The following is a 17945-nucleotide window of genomic DNA, read 5'->3' on the forward strand; positions in this document are numbered from 1 at the left end:
AAGCGTCTGCCTTCGGCTCGGGTCGTGATCCCAGGGTCCTGGGATTGAGCCCCGCATCGGGCTCCCTGCTCAGCGGGAAGCCTGCTTCTCCCTCTCCCACTCCCCCTGCTTGTGTTCCCTCTCTCACTGTCTCTCTCTCTGTCAAATAAATAAAGTCTTTAAAAAAAAAAAAGGAAAGAAAAAGTGACCATCACCAGCATGCCTTGAAAGACTAGCTGGAAAGTCTCTGTACTTTATGGATGGGCTTTGAATGATGTCTTCTCTGTAATGCGGTTCAGAGCATTGGATGAAACACTGGCACTGTGGACCTTCACTGAGGCAGCATGGCCTCATCTCCCCTTTCCTATCCTTGCGTGGCGTTTTTGTGCTCGGTGTTTCAGGAGGCTGGTTTATTCAGTTTTATCCTCCTCCTCTTGTTCCTCCTTTTAATGCTATCATAACCTCATAGGTTGTTTAATGAGTTGTGAGGCTCTCTGAAAAGAAATTATAAATTATTTCTCTGAAGAGACTTTTGAATTATACCTAAGTATTTAATTTTTTTTTATTTTAGCAAGCTACAAAGTATCAATATGTACTGAATGAAAGCACATTACATATCTTAGTTCTAAAGGGTTTTCCTCTTTGTAAGGCTGAGCCTTTGGAGAAAACCATGTGTTAACTGAAATGGTGTTAGTGCCCCTGTCCTCAACCCATTCTCTTTTCTGGGTCTTGACACACTTTATTTGCAGTCTGTGTCTATGCCTAGCTTATACTTGTTTTTTCAGCATTTGCAGTAGGTTTGTCACCTAGTAGGTGATCAACACTTGTGTATTGAATTGAGGGGTCTTAAAAGATGGTATTTTCCTAGTCATCAAACCCACAAGTACAGGCTGCTTCACAGTATTTGGATAATCGCCCTGCCTTGCCTCTGCTCTGAGCTAGTTGTCAAGTGCTTTAGTCCTGCTTGAAAGGGTTCTGTCTTTTAATTTCATCTGGAATTCTTGTGATATGTGGTATAGTACATTGCACATAAGAGGTGATTCATGAAAATACATGCTTCCTTATATATTTTTGGTGGATATTTTGAGAAATTTATGTAGTATCTTTAACCGTAAAATAGAGGTTAAATGTAAATTTTCATAAAAGATTTTGAAAGAGCCAATGAATTGACAATTCATTTCTCTCTATTCTATACCAGAAGATGTCTGAATTCACTGATGGGTGAAATTTGCCTCATTCTATTAATTAGAGCATTTCATAAGGTTGTCTACATCTTTCTCACCTGTGTTCTTTCATAGACGCAAGTTCAGCTTGGTGTCCTTGTCAGGGGGAGACATTCCCTACCTCTGCCTCTTACCAGATGCCCTCCTGCTGAGAACTACACTTGTATTTCCAATGTTTACTAGATCTATTTCAATGATTAGGCAATGTCTGGATTTTTGCCAATAGACCTAAACTTCTGGCTGCAAGAAGTAATTTCCTGGGAGGGGAAAAGTTTCTTGGGGGCTAGCACTGATAGGTATATTCAAGAATTTATTCCTAACCCAAATTACATTACTTCACATCCATGGTAATTTTTTAACGTGGGCATGATGACATGATGCCAAGAAGCCACTGCTTTGATTTGGCCCTTGGTTATCTGTGCATCACCAGGTATGTGTTTCCTGGTCTTGGAAAGTGGTGAGGGAAGTGGAATGCCTGCTGGTGTCCGAGGTTGTGGGAGACTCAGGGCTCAGCTTTCCTTTCCTGCAGAACTGAAGCACGAGATCCACGTCTGGCGCCTGACCGCACAGCGCATCAGCCCAGCCAGCCGAGAGGAGACAGCAGTTCGGGGCCTGCTCCTGGGGAAGGTGCGGGCACTGGAGCATCTGCTGGCCCGAAGGCTGCACACCTTCCACAGGTACCAAGCCAGGGCCCTGCTCAGGCTACTCTTGGTTTTCATCTTTACAAGTTGTGCTCAGTGGTTGGATTGTATCAACAACCTATTTACTACCACCCCCATGGTGTCCAAATGTCATAGAGTGTACCATTCAAGTAAGTTAAAATGATGGGTCTTCAGAATACTTCATGGTACTCTAAAATTGTAACTCTATTTTCGGTACTCTAAAATTGTAACTATTTTCATGCCAGTGAGCAGGTTTTGGGCACCATACACTGTAGTAAGTCTCTTGTGGAACATTATTTTATCTAACCCCTACTTGGATCTTTGGAATGTGTGCTGGTACTAGCCCCAGTTTAAGGAAGAAAAAACTGAGGTTCAGAGAATTTGACCAAATCATCCAGGATTCTACAGCAAGGAAAGAATTACACCAGGGATTGAATCCACACTCAACCACTTCTGTCACACTTCCACACATAACACGTTGCATAGCAAGAATCAAAAACAATATAAAAAATTAATCTAACAAAATACTCTCCCAGTAGTTGATTTCCAGGGACCTCAAAGAATACCTAAGTCCTTCTCAATTCATTTCCTGTCATTTGCTTCTAATCAAAGCTGAGATGTAAAAGGTAACAATGGAGTGGTGAGTATTTCCTCCCAACTCTGGAGGTGCTGAGTTCCAACCTGTCTTCACTTTGGGAGTGCTGATGGGAAAAGCAGGAGCATGCCCACCCCTTAGGGACATTGAAGCATTACTGCCACGAGCTGGGAACTAGGTGGAGATGAGAAATGTCAAGGCAAGGGAAATGTGAGTCCTTGTGAATGTAGTGTAAATGATCTTGCATGTTGTAGTTTGCTGAAACCAGCCCTGTGTTCCCAGGCTGAAGACCAACACCGAACCTTGAGGGTAATCCAGCGTGGCTGTCTCGCAGCCTGTTCTATTAGTGCGGGGGAGGGGGGGAGGCCACATGTGAGCCTGTGGGGACTCACTCTCTTCAGACAGGTAGCCCAGGGCGAAGCACTGTCTCAGCTCCATCCCAGCCCAGGACCCACCTCCACGAGGTGGTGCTGGGGAAGCAGGTCCTGCGGCTCCAGGAGGGCCCAGAATTGCAGGCTGGGTCCCAGTTTTGACAGCAGGCATAAATCTTAAAAGAGAAACTTTGTAAATTAAAGATGCAGGAGTAAATTTCCCTAAATGTATTTAATCCATTGACACTGGGGTGTTAAAGATATACTCAGTGTATCTCAGGGTTACACATGTGAAGAACCACATGGACCCAGATGTTCACCAAGTTTCTGTCAGCTCACAGATAGCAAAACTGAGGCCTGGAGAGGGCAGTGGCTTTGCAAGGCCACACAGTCACTGAGGAGCAGATTAGAATGAGGGTGGTCTAAGGCAAGTCCTGGCTCTGCAGGTCTTGTTTTTACATAGCCTTTAAAAAAATTGTCCTCAGGATTTGCCTAGGTCTGCTCTGATTTCCTTTAGAGTATGTTCTGGCTGCGTGATCAGCCTCCTCTGATACTTAGGAGACATGAGTGCTCATTAAAACTAAATTCTCCACTGTTCTGATTGATAAAAGTCACCACCAAAGCAAGCCATTAGTTAGTTTAGTTGTAAATATAACATAACCTTATTGTGGAAAAAGTATAGACAAGTAGAAAGTGAAAAGAGGTAAACAAATTTATACTGTCATTCCCCTTGTTCAAGTTTTGGTCAGTGTTCTTCTGACGTTCCCTATGCTCACACTCACACGTATACATGCTTGCACACACCTCATTAACATTCCATTCATGTCCTATTGTTATGGAACCTGGACTGGACTGCCCGACAGAAGAACCCAGTGGCACCCAGAGATCTTGGAGGATAAGAGGTTTATTTAATGTTGGCGGAATGCCGGCAGGCTCAGAGGAGAGTGGTCTCCAAAGGTCTGAGCCCTGAGCACAAACAGAGGGGGTAATTTATGCACTTCTACTTCCGCATCCTGGGCACTCTTGGCGCATGCATGGGAAGCAGAGCAGAGAGAAGAACCCCAAAGAGCCCCGGGGCAGGGGCTGGGACTCCCTTGCTGCTTTGGTCAGCCATCTTAGGACACAGATGTTTCCTTATCACTATGTTACTTTTCTTTGGAAATATAGATGGAGCATTTTTCCCAATCCATAAACCCAGCTCCACCGGTCACCTTCCATGACCAGGTGTGTGCCGTTATGTGGCTACATTAGATATCAGTGGGTGGTATCCAGGCCAGAGGTCCATGCTGCCTTGATGATCTCACTGCTCAATGTCACCAGGAAAATAATGAGTCTGTCTTTTTCTCCTTTAGACAAATCTCACAGGAAGATAAAAACTGGGAGACCAATATCCAGGAACTACAAAAAAAGGTATTGTGGTTTCTTCTCTCAGGATTTCTGATTCACCTCTTGCTTCACAAGGTTAAAACTGAAAGTGATTTCTCTTTTTATTCCTATAGCTGTACACAAGAGACATAAATTATTTCTAGGAGTTAATGGGGAAAATCATTTTCCTGTCATTTTCCAAAATCATTATTTTGTCCAGAAATTGAAAAGTTAAAATTTTTATATTTCCTTTGCGATAGGGTGGCCCTTTCTATGGTTAATGTAGCTGCAGAGAAAGTTGGCTGGGTGCCTCTGGCTCTTGCAGCTCTTCTTGATCCTAAAAAGGCAAGTGTCGTGGTTCCCATAGTGTGGATGAGGAGGTGGAGGTAGAGACAGGTGAGGTGTGCTGTGTGAGATGGAGAAGTGTTAGGGACAGAGATGGAGTGTGTGTGTACTTTCTGTTATATGGCTCTCACTTCTGGTGGGCACACCTAGTGCCCTCTCCTAGCCAAGAGAACTCTTCTCCAGACCTGCTTGGAGACATCTGTATCTTTGTGAACTTTCAAATCCCCGTAGTTTCTTTTCTGGGGGGAGGGTGAGTACCCACTTTCTTATTATGATCAGAACATTTTATCTCTTTCTAAAGGAAATTTAGACATGGGGATCCTGGTGAGTAATGTGTTCTTTGGGTCTCTCTTCCCAGTCTCTGTCCCACTGAGATGGTTAGGGTTAGGAAAGAAGGGTGTGGCTATGACACTTTTCTGGGCCCCAGGTTTATGCAGACCCTGACTGCTTTGCTAGACCATGTAGTGCTGGCTGTGAGTTAGGGAAGAGATTGTGTACCTCTCTGTGTACTGGGTTGAATGAGGATTGAGGAGAGGTGGAAGCGACAAGCAAGGAGCTTGTATTGAATCTAGGAGTTCTCAACTGTGATATCTCCAGATACTTAAAATAAGAAAATTTAATAGACACCAAAAATAACAGATAAGCACAAACTCTGGATCATCTCCACATGTACCAGCCAAGTGATGCTGGGAATGTTCTTTACCTGCCTGCTCCCTCCATTTTCAATTCTGGAAATGCCCACGGTTATACCTACTTTCTATGGTTAACATGGCTGCACAGAAGGTTTGTGGTGTCTCCCCTCACAACAGGTGGGTGCCATGCTCTTTTCCTCTTAATTCACCATCACAGACTCATCCAGCAAAACTGGCCTTCCTTGGAGGTGGGAAGGGGAAGATGAGTTGGCTTGTGGCCAACTCAGCCACAGGCTTTGGCAGTAGGTGAGGAAGGAGGACAGATGCTCGGGAGGTGGCCCACATGATCTGTGAACAGGGAGCCAAGGGCTGCAGCCAGAGCCAGTGCAACATGGAGGAATATGCTTGTGGTTTTTATGACAACAGCTCTAAGTGCATGGCCAGAGAAATCCAGAGAGAAAATCTATACCTGTATGCAGATCTGTCTCTCTATCTCTATACCTCTACCTGTACCATCTATCTCTACCTCTGTCTCTATCTCTATCCATGTACATACCCATAAGTATCTGTCTCTCTATATATATCCATATTTATACCCATATCTATACTTTATCTAATTCCAGATAGACATAGACATAGCCAGATAGACAGATGTGCTGGTGGGACCACACTTAAGAAAGGACATGACACAGTTGTCAGTTCACATGGTGGAGCATGATTCACACAGGAGCCTGGTTGGGTGGGGCAAAACAACTCAGTGCCCATCCGCACAGGTTTTCTGGGACTTTGCTCCCTTCCCCAGCTCCACACAGCCGTGGCCCTCAGAGCACAGCACCCTCTGGGGACCTTGCCCATCTTGCCCTGTGGCTCAGGCCCACTGGAAGGTCTGCACCTCTGAGGTTAATGAAGGTACTATAGAGCCTTCTGGCACCTCCCCTCACCCCTGAACAACTTGTCAGGCTCCCACAGGTGTCATCTTGGTGATTAGGGCACTGTCAGGTGCCTTCCAGGATCCCTGTGAACATGAAAGGTTATAGTAAGAACCTCAGCAGGAGTCATGTTATTGCAAGGACATGTTAACCTCAGCACCACTATGAGCAGGGATTTGTGTAATAGGAGGAAAGTTGAATTAAAAGGATAGGGGAATGGAGGGAAATCTGAAGGGGGAGAAATCAGAGAGGAAGATGAACCATGAGAGACTATGGACCCCAGGATATGAACTGAGGGTTTCAGGGGGGAGGGGGCTAAGGGGGGAGGGAGTAATAGGGTGATGGGTATTAAGGAGGGCACATGTTGTAATGAGCACTGGGTGTTATATGTAACTAATGAATCATTGAACACTACATCAAAAACTAATGATGTACTACACAGTGGCTAACTGGACATAAAAAAAAAAAAAAAAAAAAGAAAGGGTAAAAGCATGTAGCACCTGTGGAAATGCATGGCCAGGGCCCTGGAAGTTATGTGTTGTTTCTCCAGTGATTTTGCCAACATCTCACCTAATGCTTGTGGTGGGACTGGGAGGACTTTCTTCATCACATTAAGAAGCTATTTAGTCAGGCGTTCTATAAAAGGATTGTGCTATATATATATTTAAAGATTTTATTCACTTATTTGAGAGAGAGAGAGAGCAGGAGTGGGGAGAAGGGGGAGAGGGAGAGGGAGAAGCAGACTCCCCCCCTGAGCAGGGGGTCCAATGTGGGGCTCGATCCCAGGACCCTGAGCTGAAGGCAGACCTTAACAGACTGAACCATCCAGGCACCCCATGTACTATATTTTAAATTTATTGAGTTTATTTTTTATAAAGATTTTTGAATGCTGTAATCCCAAGTCTGTACAGTCTTCTTTATAATGCATTACCTTATAATCTTCTTTCGAGTTCAAGATGTTATATTTTTCATCTTAAGGAGAATTTGTAGTGATTCGAGTCATGCAGGATGATGGACACATTGCAGGAAGCAGAAGATAGTACCCAGTAAATGAGTTGTGTTTTCTTCTCTCACAGCACAGGATATCAGACAAGATTCTGCTCACCAAATGCCTGATGGTGTTGGGATTTGTTATCTTCATGTTCTTTCTCAATTCGTTTGTCCCTGGTGTTCATCTTGATCTTGGTGAGTCTAATTTTTTGTTACCTTTTGTTGATAGGCTTTGCAATTGCTATCACAGTCTGCAAGGGAAGATTTCAAAGCTTGTTCCTAGACATTGGTGAGGAGGGCTGATGTGGAGTGTGGCCAGCCTTTGATGGAAAGAAGGAAACCTTTATCCACTACCTCTCTTTTTGTTTTCTGGGAGAAAGGGAGAGGCAAAGAAAGAGGGAGGGAGGGAGAGAGAGAGAGGGAGATGCATCTCCAGCCCCTAGTGTCTCAGTGCATGGGTCCTCAGCCCCTCCAGGGTTTAACATTAGGAGAAATATAGAGTAGATATTATCATCTCTATTATACTTGATAACCAGATCTGTAAATTGTTGCTTGAGAAGAACCCCCAGAAGAGACAGGAGGTACCATCAGCAAGGTCATAGTCTTGCAGTTTGTGCAACTTGACATGAGGATTCGATGAGGGACTGAAAGGGCCAGAGGAGTGCAAGAGGTCTACAACCCCCCCTGCCCTCCATGGTGCATCCATTTTCCCCACAGAGCAGAACCCCTTCTCCAACCCTCTCCCATAGGTTTATCTTCTCTTGCTTTCCTGGTGCTATGGCTCTCACTTTCCACTTTCTCAAGCCCTGTGTCAAGGTTGCAGGGCCTGTCCCCACCTGAGATGTGCTGTCTTGCAGATTGGGCTCACCACATACCTTGTTAACCCCAACAGCCTTCCACTCTTCATCAGTATTTTCCACATTCCTTAGGTTTTTCTTACTGATTTAGCAGTTATCTCTATTGGTGTTATTACTTAAAACAAAACAAAACCCAAACCACTTCCAAAATGCACCTCACATGAATGTATAGATCTTTGAGAAAGATAAATTTGAAGGCCTTTCAAAGAATATTTTTCTTTATAACCAAAAAGCTTTATGGTTTTCCTTCAAAAGGAAGCTCTATTAAGATATGTTAAATATCTTTTTATAAAAATTTGATTTACTGCAACATTTGAAGAATATAACTTCTATAGAAAGCAAAGCCTCTTTGTAAAATGATGGATAATATGAGCAAGTTTCAGTTATTCACACCATGGCATTGCTCCTTTGGATCTAGCCTACCATCAGAAATCTTTATTGTAGATTAATTTCCCTTTTCTGTCATATGTAGAAAGACACATTGCTAGAGTCTTTACACATAGTACATGATGTACATGCTTTTGACTGGGTGTCCAGCTTTATATCATGTGTTCAGAACCTCTCATAATTTATTTCCTTAAATAATCTCAAATCCAATTTTCCAGGCAGCCTGGGCTGGGTTCTAAGCTGACAAGTGTTCTTTATCCACAACTGAAAGCCAATCCATATAGAAACCTGATGTAATAAAGAATGCCAAAGCTAGACTGGTAAAAATGTCATGAATTTTAATTTTATTTGGTGTATTACATCTAGAAATTATTATTGCAATGTAATTATTTTGAATTACACTGCAGACATAATATAATTTTAGCATTATAAAACTTTAAGAGGTGGTCACCACTGGTAATTAAGCAAATACAGTAAAACTGGTGTTTTGTGGGCAGAAGGGTTCCATTAGATAATTCTTTTGGGTATTTACGGGATATTTTATTTCTAATAAATGAACATAGCATGCATTTTAAAGACTAAAAAATATATGGAAGTTTGCATGCAATTTTTTTTAGCATTTGGCAAGTGATCACTGTATAAATAACAATACTTTAAAAATTTAGTCATATCTTTAACTATATGGACTTTAAAAAATCTTGATTACCGCAAGACATGTTATTTTAGCCTGAGAAGTCGACACTTTTTACTAAGCTGTTACCTCTCTTTTTGTGTGGTTGTTGCATGTGTGATCAAGGGGCTTCTTTTTTGCCCTTAATTTTATGTTTTCAGTTAGGGTTTGTGAAGAAATGATTTTATCTGGGGATCCTGGAATACGTAGCTCAGATATATGCACTCATCACAATGGAAGAGTTAGATTGACTAGGAGAAAAGTTCAATTGGCATATGTTTTAAATTTTTCAAAAAAAAAAATGGAGTACAGTTTCCTTAGAGTTATGGTAACCCTGCTGATGGGAACAGGAACAAAACTGATACAAGATGAATGGCTAAAGAAGATGTGGTATATATATACAATGGAATATTATGCAGCCATCAAAAGGAATGAGATCTTGCCATTTGCAACGACGTGGATGGAACGGGAGGGTATTATGTTGAGTGAAATAAGTCAAACAGAGAAAGATATGTATCATATGATCTCACTGATATGAGGAATTCTTAATTGTAGGAAACAAACCGAGGGTTGCTGGAGTGGGGGGTGGGGTGGGAGGGATGGGGTGACTGGGTGATAGACACTGGGGAGGGTATGTGCTCTGGTAAGCGCTGTGAATTGTGTAAGACTGTTGAATCTCAGATCTGTACTTCTGAAACAAATAATGCAATATATGTTAAGAAAAAAAAAAAGAAGAAGAAGGTAGCGGGAGGGGAAGAATGAAGCGGGGGAAATCGGAGGGGTAGACGAACCATGAGAGACGATGGACTCTGAAAAACAAACAGGGTTCTGGAGGGGAGGGGGGTGGGAGGTTGGGTTAGCCTGATGGTGGGTATTGAGGAGGGCACATTCTGCATGGAGCACTGGGTGTTATGCACAAACAATGAATCATGGAACACTTCATCTAAAGCTAATGATGTAATGTATGGGGATTAACATAAGAATAAAAAAAAAAAAAAAACTGATACAAGATCTCCCCAGGGCTTCAGTCAGTAGATGTGACCATTTATTTTTGGTGAATTGCTGTTTTGAATGCAATGTGCTGTGTAAATTGAGCATAATACAATATGATGTCATATAACATGAGGTGATGTCACATCACGCAATGTACATGATGAAACACATGACATTATATAAAACAGCATGATATCATATGATAAACGTGTCATATAACACTGTGTACAATGTGACATCACATAATTACAGTGTGGTGTCATATAACATCAGATCATGCCATGTAACAAAACATAGCGTCATATAACACATTCCTTCATTTTTTTTTTAAAGATTTTATTTATTTATTTGACAGAGCGAGATACAGTGAGAGAGGGCACACAAGCAGGGGGAGTGGGAGAGGGAGAAGCAGGCTTCCTTCCTTCCTTCCTTTCTTTGGCAGGAAGCCTGATGTGGGGCTTGATCCCAGGACCCTGGGACCATGACCTGAGCTGAAGGCAGACGCTTAATGACTGAGCCACCCAGGCGCCCCAACACATTCCTTCATTTAAACATCATAACCTAAACACAGCATTAACTCTCATCCTCTTCTTCTTTCTTATTTTATTTTTTTAAGTTATCATAGAGAGAAATTGACTTTTCCTTTTGGTACAAAATTTTATGAATTTTAACAAAGACGTAAATTTATGTAACCACCACTACAATTGGAATATAGAACAATTCCATTGCCCCCAAAAACTTCAGTGTTACCCTTTGTAGTTACCCCCTGCCTCAATCCCAGCAACTCCTGATTTGTTCTCTATCCCTACAGTTTTGTCTTTTAGACGATGTCTAACACATGTAATCAGACTTTATGCAACCTTTGGGATTGGCTTTTCTTACACAGCATAACATCTTTCAGATTCATCCAAGTTGCTGTGTGTATCAACAGTTCATTTGTTTTGTTGCTCAGTAGACTTCCGTGGTATGGATACATTTTGTTTGTCCATTCACCCATTGAAGGACATTTGGACTGGTTCCAGTTTTTGATGATTGTGAGTAGAGCCAACATTTGGCATGGTCAGACACCCTCCCCTGGAGTTCCAAGCACCTTAGATCGAGAACTCACATGTTATTCTAATCATTTGTTTGTGTCTCTGTCCCCTAATATCCCCTTGCCCTAGCTAGACTCAAGGGCATGGTCCTTGTCTGCTAAACTTTTCTCTCCCCAGTGCCTTGTATAAATGCCCCACACATTAATAGATACAGGATATAGGGTTCTAGGATGCATGATTCTTTTTAAATTATCGATGGGTTTTTTAATTTAAGCAATGCAGAAAATATCAAAAAGATAAAAGTTGCTAGTAGAATACTATGTAACTTCCAAAGTGAATATCATCTTGTCTACTTTTCAGAGAAAAACAATGTTCACAGTTTTGTCCATATTCTTCCCTATTTTGTAATATTACATTATTTATTTATCTAGATTATTTATCAGCCACCTATGTATCTATGTCACTGATTTCTATAGTCACATCGTCTGTAGTGAACTACATCTCTTTTTTTCCATTTATGTATCGTACAAATGTGATCATATCAGTGTAGGGACCTACCTCATTCTCTTTTAATGACTACACAGTACTCTATTGTATGGATACACCATATACAATTCAGTGAGACTCCTATTAAAAATTAAGTTGTTTTCAATTTTTATGCCATTACCATGATACTGCAATGTACTTCCTTGTACATATGTGACTGACCATCTGTACTTTGAATTTTTAACATATTTTGCTATGTTCTCTATTTGTTTGTCATTTTTTTCTTTTTCTTTTTTTTTAGGCTTTAGTGATACTTTATTTTTTAAAATTAATTAAGTTTTTTAAAAATATTTTTTATTTATGACACAGAGAGAGAGAGAGAGCAAGCACAAGCAAGGAGAGCAGCAGGTAGAGGGAGAGGGGAAGCAGGCTCCATGCTGAGCAGTGATCCCAATGTGGGGCTTGATTCCAGGACCCAGGGATCATGACCTGAGCTGAAGGCAGATGCTTAACCGACTGAGCCACCCAGGTGCCCCTAAAATTAATTTATTTTTATTAACATATAATGTATTATTTGTTTCAGGGGTACAGGTCTGTGATTCATCAGTCTTACACAATTCACAGTGCTCACCATAGCACATACCCTCCCCAATGTCCATCACCCAGCCACCCCATCCCTCCCACCCCCCTCCACTCCAGCAACCCTCAGTTTGTTTCTTGAGATTAAGAGTCTCTTATGGTTTGTCTCCCTTTCTGGTCTCATCTTGTTTCATTTTTTCCTCTCTTCCCTATGAACCTCTGTCTTGTTTCTCAAATTCTGCATATCAGTGAGATCATATGATAATTGTCTTTCTCTGATTGACTTATTTGGCTTAGCATAATATCCTCTAGTTCCATCCATGTTGTTGCAAATGGCAAGATTTTGGGTTTTTTTTTGATGGCTGCGTAATATTCCATTGTATGTAATACCACATATTCTTTATCCATTCATCTGTCGATGGACATCTAAGCTCTTTCCATAGTTTGGCTATTGTGGACATTGCTGCTATAAACATTGCTGTGCCCGTGTCCCTTTGGATCCCTACATCTGTATCTTTGGGGTAAATACCCAGTAGTGCAATTGCTGGGTCATAGGGTAGCTCTATTTTCAACTTTTTGAGGAACCTCCATACTGTTTTCCAGAGTGGCTGCACCAGCTTGCATTCCCACCAACAGTGTAGGAGGATTTCCCTTTTCCTCATCCTCGCCAACATCTGTCATTTCCTGACTTGTTGATTTTAGCCATTGTGAGTGGTGTGAGGTCTTCTTACTGATTCTTATAGATTCCAACTTAATTATGAGAATTTTAGATGTGGCTGACTCAGCCTAGGTTCTCTAGAGAGCAAAGCCTGGGCGAAGGCTTGTGTGTGGGTTTTTCATTGGGAAGTATGATTCCAGGGAAGAGAAGTGAAGGATAAGGAGGCAGAGTAGTGTCAGGTGAATGTGATAACCACTACACTGTGGAAACATGGAAGCACAATAGTGAGGAGAGCAAGCCAAAACAAGATAGCATCATCATATGGCCTCTGATGTGGGCCACTGGTGGCTCCATCCCATAGGATTGTCTGAGAAGAAGTATAGAATATGTCTCAGGTCTGTCCATGGGGTTGCATGGGAGAGGGTGCATTTACCTATTGGCTCCATTAGCCATTGGTTCAAGTTCTATGGAATGCTAACTTGCACGTGTATACAGCTGATACACGCATGAAGGTCAAGCAGCAGAAAGGCTACAGTTGGGAAGTAGGTGCATGGATTCAGGGACAGATTTGGTTAGGGTACATCTGTATGAGGGCACATCCACATAGAGCTGGCTACTGCCACAGACTTTAAGTGAGAGAAAGGAGAACTTTGAGGGACCTAAAGGTGCAAGAGGTGCTACAATAGTGAAGAAAGAAAAGGGACCTGGTTACAATTTATGTGCATCTGGCAAAGAGATAGTTCCCCAGTGTGCAAGGATCTTTATCTCGCAACATATGTTAGAATTAACTCTAGTCTGCTCAGTTGGTACACACAGGTCCATAGTGCCTACAGGAAACTCTTGCTACCAGATATGTTTCAAAATTCTGATATCTTTGTTTGTATTTTATAAGGAGAATTCAATGTACATACTGAATTGTATATAATGTAACACCCCCAAGAGGTTCAGAGCCAGCACCTTGTCATCTAAGCATTAATATTGCTGCAGTGAAACATGAATACTTACACAAGGTGGGATAAATTAAGACCATAAAATGCCTCATTTTAGTTCAAGTCAGGTTTTATTGAATTTTGACATAAAACTTATAAAAATTTTTGCTTTATCTGAACTTTAGGATTTCAGAATTGTGGATAATTGATTAGGAAACTGTAAGAATCAGTGAGCCAACTTTAAAATGTCTTTGGCCTTACAATTTATAACCTTGATCAGCAGTTTTCTAGGTCTCCTCTTTGATAATTAGTTTAGAATGTCCCCCTAAGTTCTCTCACAATATGTTTGATTAGATTTCAGTTTTGGAGGTTTTTCTGTGATTATTTCCCTGATTATGGTTTCAAAATTGCTAGTGTTTTTACTGTCCCTTTGTGTCCTGTTGTTGAACAAATAAAGCAACTTACTTGATCAGTCTTAAGCAAAATAAAGATTATTGAAGGATACCTGGCTCACTGGCAGACTGCAAGGGATGATTGGTCCTGGGCAGGGGGCAGACTCAGGAAAAGGAAGGCATCCAGACAAAGAGCATGCTCCCGATTCCCAAACACTCTCCATTCTATTCTCATAGCCTCATGCTTCTCCATGCACCATTTTCTCATCTTTTTTTCTGTTCACAGCAGAACAGAGATGATCTCATTACTTTCCTGATTTGTAGAATTTCACTTTCAGCAACACAGAGGGAAAAAGTTATTTTGAATCCCAGATTCCCTGGTGAAGAGTCTGATTGGCCCAGATTGGATTAGCTTCCTTTTCTAACCTAGAAATTATGACCAAGACAAGGGCCACATGTTTTATAATGGAGGGGCTGGAGGTATAGTTCTTAGAGGAAGGGGGTCATTGTGAGCTGGACAGACATCTCCAAAGCTTCCTAATATATTTCCCAGGTACTCTGATTTCTGGTAAGTAATTCATTTCAATTACATCATTCATTTATTAATTCAGTTATCCATTCATGCATTTGTACAACAAATGCAAGTGGTGGTGTAGGGGCTGGGTATAGTGTAGTGAACATAAAAACTATTTCAGTGCTCTCATTGGTCTCCCATTATAGAGGGGAGGTCTGTATTGATTCACATGAGGTGCAATGAGAACTACACAGCTAATTAAGACACAGATCTTCAGAATTTTCACAGTTCGTTGCAGAGGCAGGACAAGGGTACCAAGTTATAAAGCCAAATATGATAACTTCCATAATCAAGGACAGATGAACTGTTATTGCTGTCAAAATTAAAGAGTTAGAAATAGGAGGGGAGAAGGAAATGGAATAGGAGGAGGAAAAAGAAGGAGAAGGGGAGAAACAGGAAGAGGAAGAGTTGGAAGAGATCACATCCATTTGAAAAGGTAAGGAAATGCCTTTTGGAGGAGGCAGCATTTGTCATGGACTTTGACAAAAGAATATGATTCCAAAGGTTGGGGATGAGATTAAAGATTTCACCCAGATGGAAAAAATTGAGCAAATACAAGGCAGCAAGTGACCCTTGTAGAAATTCCAGTAAAAAAACCAGAAACATTTGGCCCATGGTGACCCATAGTGTATGCCTGGCAACTGGATGATGGTGTCCCAAGAGGTAGGTCAGCAGCACCCTTCATGCTGGGCAGGTGGTTCAGAAATGTTATTCCAAGTAAGCTCAGACACTCACCAGCCCATAAAATGGATCTGTTCTTTTATGGCTGAGAGGATTGGACCACGTTGTCTTCTAGCTCTTGTGTTATCAAAACATAAACTTAGACTGATATTGTGAAATGTTACATTTTAACAAGGAGACCAATGCATTAGTTTGAAATAAGTGTTATAACTGTGGAGGGGACAGTATGTTTGGATCTTGGGGTTAGTCAAAGGGTTTGAGTGTTTCATAGCATCATGCTGTGAGTGCCTGTGAGTGACAGATGAGGAACTGAATCTTCAATTAAATCACATGGCTACCATGTCAGTGAGGGCTGAGATGATCTAGTTTTGAGGGTCTTCTCAAGACTCCACTGCCTCAAAGAAAGGCTTTTTCCTATGGCCTCAAAGTAGACCTAAAGGAATGGTGGCAGTCACCTGAGTTGTAAGGATACGCGCACACACACACACACACACACACACACACAGCAATTGTTACATGAAGTTAGTGTCAACCTGATAATAGAAACATTTAAATCCTTAGATAGTTCCTTCCTAGTTTTTATCAAGTATTCATCTTAAATGAATGTAAACATCCACGTGATTATTTTGGAATGACAATAAATATAACAAAAAGGTCTTGGCTTTTAAGAATCAATTAGAGTAAAGTGCTTGTTTTCCTTACTAATCTTACCATGGGTAAAATTACCATATTCCCCATGACACCGAAGAAATGAAATCAAGAGAGAGAGAGGTGAGGGAGAGGAAGGAAGAAGAGAGAAAGGGAGCAGGTGAGATAAGGACAGACAGAGAGAGAGAGAGAGAATGGATTAGATTTTTTAATTGAGATCTAGAATTCACATACCATAAATTTCATCCTTTGAATGTGTATAGTTCAGTGTTCTTTTGTATATTCACAAAGTTGTGTAACCATTGCCACTTCCAGGACATTTTTCTCACCCTCAAATAACCCCACACCTATTATCAGTCACCATTTCCCCTCACACCCTGCATTGCACCTTCTTCCAATAATTCCACTTTCTGCCTATATGGACATGCCTATTATGGACATCCCACATAAATTGAATTATTCCACATGGGGTCTTTTGTATCTTAGCATAATGATTTCAAGATTCATCCATGTTGCAGGATGGTTTACTACTTCATTACTTTTTATGGCTGAATAATATTCCATTTTCTAAGCTATGCCATAATTTATCTATTAATTGACTGATGGACATTTTGTTTTTTTCCACTTTTTGGTTATTATGAATGATGCCACTTTGAATATTTGTGTATGAGTTTTTGTGTGGACATATGTCTTCAGTTCTCTTGGATATATGCCTACGAATGGAATTGCTGGGTCATATGGCAATTCTGCATAACTTTTTGAGGAACTGATAGATTGTTCTCCATAGCACCTTTAATTTTACATTCCCGACAGCATTGGATGAGGGTTCCAATTTCTCCACGTCCTCACCAACACTTGTCATTGTCTATATTTTTGATTATCTCTTTTCTTCAGGGTGCAAAGGAGTATCACATTATGTTAATGAGATGGCTAATGGCTAACGTTGTTGGGCATCTTTTCATGTGCTTGTGGCCATTTGTGTATCTTCTCTGGAGAAATGTCTATTAAAACACTTTACCCATTTTTATTTATTTAATTAAAATGTTATTTTATTATGTTATGTTAGTCATCATACATTATATCATTAGTTTTGATGTAGTGTTCCATGGTTCATTGTTTGCATATAACACCCAGCATTTTACCCATTTTTTTTATTATTTTATTTTTAATTTTTTATTGTTATGTTAATCACCATACATTACATCATTACTTTTTGACGTAGTGTTCCATGATTCATTGTTTGTACATAACACCCAGTGCTCCATGCAGAATGTACCCTCTTTAATACCCATCACCAGGCTAACCCATCCTCCCACCCCCCTCCCCTCTAGAACCCTCTGTTTTTCAGAGTCCATCATCTCTCATGGTTCGTCTCCCCCTCTGATTCCCCCCTTCATTCCTCCCCTCCTGCTATCTTCTTTTTTTTTTTTCTTTCTTAACATATATTGCATTATTTGTTTCAGAGGTACAGATCTGTGATTCAACAGTCTTGCAAAATTCACAGCGCTCACCATAGCACATACCCTCCCCAATGTCTATCACCCAGACACCCCATCCCTCCCACCCCCCCTCCAGCAACCCTCAGTTTGTTTCCTGAGATTAAGAATTGCTCATATCAGTGAGATCATATGATATATGTCTTTCTCTGATTGACTTATTTCGCTCAGCATAACACCCTCCAGTTCCATCCACGCCGTTGCAAATGGCACGATCTCATTCCTTTTGATGGCTGCATAATATTCCATTGTGTATATATGTGTATGTATATATATACAGTTTGTTTCTCAGAGTCCATGGTCTCTCATGGTTCATCTCCCCCTCTGATTTCTCCCCCTTCATTTTACCCTTCCTACTATCTTCTTCTTTTTTTACATATGATGTGTTACTTGTTTCAGAGGTACAGGTCGGTGATTCAACAGTCTTACACAATTCACAGCACTCAACATAGCACATACCCTCCCCAATG

At 41.1% G+C, this 17945-nt stretch overlaps 1 protein-coding gene across 2 annotated transcripts in view; it reads left to right on the plus strand.

The window, feature by feature from the left end:
• The window catches only part of OCA2 (OCA2 melanosomal transmembrane protein), a 545103-nt gene that overhangs the window by 200020 nt on the left and 327138 nt on the right, over positions 1-17945 (plus strand). For both annotated transcript variants that reach the window (XM_035023928.1, XM_035023929.1), the window contains 3 exons: positions 1732-1879; positions 4183-4240; positions 7178-7286. In XM_035023928.1, coding sequence (XP_034879819.1) covers positions 1732-1879; positions 4183-4240; positions 7178-7286 — 315 coding nt within the window. The remainder of the gene's footprint in view (positions 1-1731; positions 1880-4182; positions 4241-7177; positions 7287-17945) is intronic.

The sequence above is a fragment of the Mirounga leonina genome, unplaced genomic scaffold, assembly GCF_011800145.1.
Source record: "Mirounga leonina isolate KUSES-001 unplaced genomic scaffold, KU_Mleo_1.0 Mir_178, whole genome shotgun sequence".
Taxonomy (NCBI): Eukaryota; Metazoa; Chordata; class Mammalia; order Carnivora; family Phocidae; genus Mirounga; species Mirounga leonina.